The sequence below is a fragment of the Echinococcus granulosus genome (assembly GCF_000524195.1).
Source record: "Echinococcus granulosus chromosome Unknown EG_S00084, whole genome shotgun sequence".
Taxonomy (NCBI): Eukaryota; Metazoa; Platyhelminthes; class Cestoda; order Cyclophyllidea; family Taeniidae; genus Echinococcus; species Echinococcus granulosus.
Window position 1 is genome coordinate 232131 of NW_020170464.1, and position 6407 is coordinate 238537.

The following is a 6407-nucleotide window of genomic DNA, read 5'->3' on the forward strand; positions in this document are numbered from 1 at the left end:
AATCCACTGTTGACGTTCTTGAAGCCACTTTTTTGCGTAAGGCTCCAGGCAGCAGCTGCTGCTGCTGCTACCACGAAATTAAGCACAAATAGAGGGTGTTTGTAGCCATGGGGATGAGAGGAGAGACCAACCGCTCATTTTTACCTCCACCGATTATTTGGCGCGCATATTTACACTTCGACAATACCCTCAAATACATCACTCTAAGGAGTACGTGTGAGAGGACTTCATTGAGACGAATTTGCTGCCAGAACTTGTTGCCTGTGAAGCGCAAGTAGTAAAAATAAGAAACATGGTCAGCGCATCCCGTAGGTAGCTGGCCATAAAGTAACTTTGCCGACGTCGCAGGGTATCGTATAAGCTGTTCTTCAACTGCACCCACCTGTCATCACATCGGCACAGATGTGGCGAGAGTTGTGGCAAAGCTGTCTCATCGTTGTCACTGCGACGACGATCATGGCGCGTTGTTCGGCAAACGTAACCATACCCTCGACTACCACTGCTACCGTGGTCTGGACCACTCCGAAGGAAAGAGAGAAAGAAAGAAGGAGAGAAGGAAAGGACGATCATTCGGTTCAAACATAGTAGGCCAAGGTGATGAGAGCTGAAAGGTGGTGGACTGTGAGGGCAGCAGTAGAGTCAGTGCGTTTAGTAATCCGGTTGATGCAATTCAGCACTGTTGTTGCCATTTGTCATCACCTACTTTCGTGCTTAGCCGGATGGCAGTGGAGGCGTATTGTGCATTGCCACCACAACTAACTGATATGTGGTGGAAATGCACTCACAAATGCCTCATCGTGGTGCCTCCTCTTCTTCCTCTCCTTCTTCCCACAGATATTATATCCCGCCTGCTTTTTTGGCTAATTTAGGCGGCCATGAAATGAAGCAAGCACTGCTGCTTGCTGCCGCAGGCGTTGGATGGTGGATGCAGCATTACAGTGTCCGAAGAGGGGTGGGGCGGGGAGCATTGCTTGTTTGCCAACATAAAAGCCTGCCTTCCTCTCTCTGTCCGTTTCCACCACTTCCTTCCACTTGCCATTATCGGCATTTTAAGTGTCAGAGTGTAGAAGTCAACTGCTTTGGCCCATGTAACATAGGACTTCTAACTAATTGTTGTGTATGTAGTGGCATGTGTCTGTCCACCAGCTCATGCGATTGCTACCTCGCGTAGATGTGCTATGCAGTATATTGTTAGTGGTGGGGACGTTCTCCATGGAGATGGATCGAAAGTCGACTGGTGGTGACACGATGCGTGTGATGTGATCCTCCACCAACTGTAGGTAGTGGAATTGTGGGCAGAAATGCGCAGTCGCATTCCTGCCTGTCACTGCTGAGGGAGGGGAGGGGAGAGGGCGTGTTTCCCTCAGTGGCCCCACATTCAAACCTCCTTCCTCAGCTCCAAAGTTGCTCATTTTTACCAACGCCTTGTGCATTCGCGCTCACTTCCACCTCCATTTCGTGGCGCACGCATCATCAAGTTGTGGAGGTGTTTCCTTTTCTTCTAACAGGTATGGAGAATCGCATTTGCAGAGCAGCTTAGTCCCCCCGCCCTCCATTTTATGTCATTTTACTACTTTATTGTAGGCCAAGTGATGACGATTGGAAGCATTGAATTGACCGACATCGGTGGCAACATCGGCCAAAGTAGGCGATAGCAATACTTGGCGGTGTCATCTCCTCCATAGCCAAATCTGCTACCTGTGAGGTAATTAGCCTGCCCGATCTCCCTTTTCTTCCGCTAGTCTACTTTCACTTTCACACGGTCTCACCTAATGCTTGCTTTGCTCTCCCATCTACCACTTTAAAACCACGCGCTTGCGGCGCAAGTTAATGTAAGCGATTCTTTTCTCCTCTTCACTTAACTAGATTTGCTATTTCTGGTGTGCAGTCTAGACTTAGTTTAGTGAGATAGGTTAGCTAAGACGGATGAAGCTGTGGCCTTAACCTCGCTCTCCATTTAGTCATAGTGGTGGATTGTCGATCTGACGGCTACTAGCTGATTGACATTTCTCTCTCTCTCTCTCTCTCTCTCAACCCCCCGCCTCCCCCTGTCCTTCAATTTAGACGCAGTGTTTACCCCACTTGGCGGTGTTATTAGTGTGCATTTCCCTTTTTGAAGTCTGTCTTTATTTTGGCGGGATAAAATAATTAATTAACAAGCCTCACAGCCGTGTGCAAAGCCGCAGAGTGTTCTCCCTCTCTCCCCCCACCCTCTTACTCCCTTTAGTCGCTGTGTCTACGAGAATTCACGTTGTCACACGCTTTTACCCTCCAGCTGCGGCGGCGGCGACGGCTGATAGTTGATTGGCCATGACCATTAACATTACACAGACGGGAGTGATTTCAAAGTGCGACAACAGAAGGCAAGGCAAAAAAGTCATGTTACTAAATTTTGCGCCCTTTTGGTTACTGTTGATTTGCTCATAGACCTAGAAAAAAAAGTTCTGCACAAGAAGCACAACCGCATCACCCGCCAAGTGAGGCAAAAAATCCCTGAAGGGAAGACCCTCATGCTTTGCTGCATTGGTGGCCAAACCGAAAGCGACCGAAAAGAAGAGAACACCCGGAGATCAAAGGGGAGGGAATTATAGCTTGATTAAACCGAGGAAACACAATTCATTCTTCTGGACGGCCATCAAAATTACTGAGTTGTGCAAAACAAATGCATAAATAAAATTATCATTGACCTAGCAACGGTGAGGGCGAACCTACCGACCATGTCTGTGTAGAAGACAGAATTACGGCAGTGTGGGTTTAATTTTTACTGGTCACTCTTGGATGATCGAAATCAATGACGACCTGTAAGAAATGCCGGTCATATCAACAGGTCTGCAAATGGTTACGCATCACACTTAGGAATAATGCAACAACGGGGATGAAGAGTCCAAGGCCTAGGGGTCCGGCGTCAAGATTAGTTGATTACCCGAGAGAGGGTTGGGTTAACAAGGATGTGTGGGGCAGAAGCTCCTACAATCCGAGAGTACGTGAGCGAAGTTTAACAACGCAGAAAACCAAATTGATGGGCTTTTGGGTTGTAAGGCAACTTACAGTAGAAGGGAGGCCCTTTATTAGTTTACCTGACCTTTCCCTCTACTCTTTTCCTGCTTCGTATTCTAATATCACGTACTGTGACTTTGAAATCTCCTGCGTTGGGGCCAGTTATGCCCTTCATTTGGTATCCTGACCTCACTGTTGCCTCGATGCTGGACATATTGCTCGCACTTGGGGTAAGTTAGCCCTCTTCTGGAATGCTTAGGTATACCTTCATAAGCAAGTTTATTTTCCTTTTGTTTCGGTTTCTTCTGCGGAGTCCGCATATTTATTCATGGTGCGATCAGTTTTACATTCTCCCCTACTTCTTGCACTTATATTGTAGTTTTTTGGCTTCTTATACCCTCCAATCATCATTAATATGTCCTTTTTATTTGTTTGATCTTCTGATTGGCTCAAATCTGTTTAAGTAAACCTTATATTTAGTTTGTTTTCCTTTGGTTGCCACAAATGCCTATAATGTTGCCTTTTTTAGGTAATCTGACATTCGGCAACCTGAGCCAAATATAAGCAGACATCTTTTGCCAAATTTGACATTAGGGTGTTAGAAGGCGGCATAATTAGCCCTCTTTACGTACTTTGAAACAAATATTCCCAAACATATTGTCACCTGCGTGTTCCTCTTTGTGTAGGATTAACAAACAATAGTTTTTAATTTTCAATTTTAAATGATCTTTATACTAATAAAACTACAGCTTAGTTTCGTCTCGTTTTCCTCATATTCATTTAGCATTTTATTTTGTTTAAATTGTTTCCTCGAAGCCGATTGGCTGCCTCTTATTATTTCGCTTGTAGCTTTTAATGCGTTTTGGTCTTTGCATTTTCGTTGAAATCTTGATTAGAAAGGCCCTTTTTGATGACAGGAAAGGGAGAATTCTTAAGTTTTGTGGCTTTAGTTGGTGCTAGTGATAATCCGAAACCCTAAGCAGGTAAGGTTTTATTTCTTTTTTGAGATGTATCTAATAGGCTTCGACTGATATCTGAAAAACACTGCGTTTGAAATTGAGCTATGTTGTTACCCTGTTCTGTTTCCAGGTAAGACTGCGTTTCAATTCGTGAGTTATTGTTATACCTTTCGTGCCTTAATGTTGCAATGTATGTATTTTTGACGCGAGATCACAATTACCATTCTTCCCAAAGCCTTTTCCAACTATTTCGTGACAGTCGTATTATAGAATTTTTATCCTATCCATTTTTGTAGTGTGTGGCGTGATTTGCGGACGTGGAAACAGCTTCAGTATCATTCCAAGGAGGAACTTGAATATACTCTTCTCCGTCGGTGAGCCGAATGGCGTCTTCTGCAACCTCAACAGTCGCGATTTGTGCAAATACAAACATGCCGTTCGGGCTAACATTAGATTAAGTGTTAATCCACCGATTTGACTGGTAAGATTATCGCATAACTTCACCGTGATTGGGGCCTTTTGTCTACATTTCATTCCGTTTTCACAGGTACGGGAATGTTTTTCAGGTTGGAATTTGTTGGTACAGATATCGCATGTGAAATTCTATCGCTGGAAACGGAGACAAATGCGCGCAAGCAGTGTAGCATGCTACTTGTATTGTCTTCGAGTCTGCCAAATCAATCGTACGCAGTGATATAAGTATGTACGTCTACAATGCATTACACATTACATGTTTTAAGATTATTTACTTTGGTGATCTATGCCCTCTGGCTGTTAAGTGTGGTTTTTTGTGTATACATGAGATATTAGCGATTCATGGTGTGGGATTGGTACACAGGTGACCTGAGACTAACTGTACCTTCATTGGCTCCACTTCCTACCTCCTCGTTTCTTACGCCGTCCACTCGTTTGTTTCCGTAAATGCTCACCGGCGATGTTTCGCTGCCACTGCTGGTTGGCTAGGTGCCCTCACGCAGCACAGGTACTTGGTAAATGTTGGCAGTCCTGATTCTTGTGCTCATTCGCATTCATTCGTGACATCGTCTGAGTTAATGGATTCTTGTAATGCACCACGCCACTTGTGTTCATTTTTTTGGTGAAAGGAATAACCGGTGTGCGTTTGCTTAATACTTGCAGCATTGTTGTTGTCCTAGCTAGTGAATGGGGAAAGGTTGTGTGACTGGTTGCAGTGCGTATGTGCGTAGTATCCTTAATGGTTACGAGTGGGATTTGTTGTTGCTGTTGTTGGCGTTGTTGGGATCCTTAATTCAAACTATGCTGGAGCCACTGCCACCGATGAATGAAGCACAGTAGATGTTGATTGATTGTGATGCGGCAAGTTGCGTCAAAACCTTCGTAACTGTCTATGTTGAAATATATTTCTTACCTCCGAACAATCCTTCCTCTTCTTGTAACTTGTTTGGTAATTTAGGCGTGGTGCGACTGTATGCCGGACAATTTTGTCAGTTCCTTTGTCAGCTTACGTGATGCTGTTGGTAGAGGAAGGAGCAGCGAGTGCACAAGTGACACTTGTTTGTGTGAATCTGACTGTGTTTAGTGCTCTTCGTGTGACGGATCGAACCGTATGCATCTGTTGTTATCAGAAGAAGAAGAAGAAGTTTCTTGGCACGACTGCCTCCAAGGGATGGGCAGCTTCATGCCGAGTGCCATGTAGACGGCACACGAATCGCCTTAGCGTGTTCGCTTCCCCTACTATCTTGATGTAGTAGTCTCTGTGTCACCTTAGCCCTCACTCCCTCTCTTCAGTGAGAAAGTCATTGGTCTTGACTTTGTTACTACTACAACTGATATTATTTGTTTTGGGGAGCGGCTGAGAGTTGATTGATGAGTTGCGGTGAGAGAGATTGGTTCGGTTTTAATCCCGTTCACATTTTCATATGCTGGCAAGCATTAGGATTTGTTTCTTTATTTATTTATTTACACACTTTTTGGCCAGTACGATTGTTTGGTTACTTGGCTAGTAAGGGTTTAGGTGGACATACGGGCAGGTAGGCAGGCATGCGGTGGTTGGGAAATGTGCTTTGTTATGGCTTTTTTATTGACCTACAGGCCTGGCTGTTTATCTCTCCGTCTACCGACCCACCCACCCATCCGTCTCTCGGTCAATTTGTCTAACGCACGACCTCCCTAGCCCTTCTCTGCGTCTCTGTTTCACTCCAACTGCGGCGTGAGCTGTGACCCTGGAATGTATGCGACGTCCTGCCTCAATCTTCTCCGGGCTGCCCCATGAACCACAACCACTGCCCTCATCCGCATCCTACACAGACACTGTGAGTCGGCTGTACATAGGTTGATGACATTAAAGCACTCTGCTTCTCGTTTTCCAAGTCCGCCTCTCTGTTGTTGTTGGGTTATTGGGGACGGGGAGGCGGGCTAATGCAGCAGTCTCGTGTCAACTTATTGGCAGTCTTCGTCAATAAGTGACACTCA

The 6407-nt window shown here is 45.3% G+C and overlaps 2 protein-coding genes across 2 annotated transcripts in view; one reads left to right on the forward strand and one right to left on the reverse strand. All coding sequences in view use genetic code 11, as the record gives it.

Annotated features, from left to right (window-relative positions):
* The window catches only part of EGR_07695 (hypothetical protein), a gene marked incomplete at both ends in the record, with an annotated part of 6224 nt that extends 2636 nt beyond the window's left edge, over positions 1-3588 (reverse strand). The window contains 2 exons of the mRNA XM_024496944.1: positions 3357-3452; positions 3537-3588. Of these exons, the coding sequence (XP_024348649.1) occupies positions 3357-3452; positions 3537-3588 (148 nt within the window). The remainder of the gene's footprint in view (positions 1-3356; positions 3453-3536) is intronic.
* A 1855-nt stretch (positions 3589-5443) lies between these two features.
* EGR_07696 (hypothetical protein) lies at positions 5444-6148 on the forward strand (the record flags this gene model as incomplete). The annotated part of the gene is made up of 2 exons (XM_024496945.1): positions 5444-5627; positions 6027-6148. 2 exons carry the CDS (start codon positions 5444-5446, stop codon positions 6146-6148), a joined length of 306 nt encoding a protein of 101 aa, XP_024348650.1.
* Between the last annotated feature and the right edge of the window lie 259 nt (positions 6149-6407).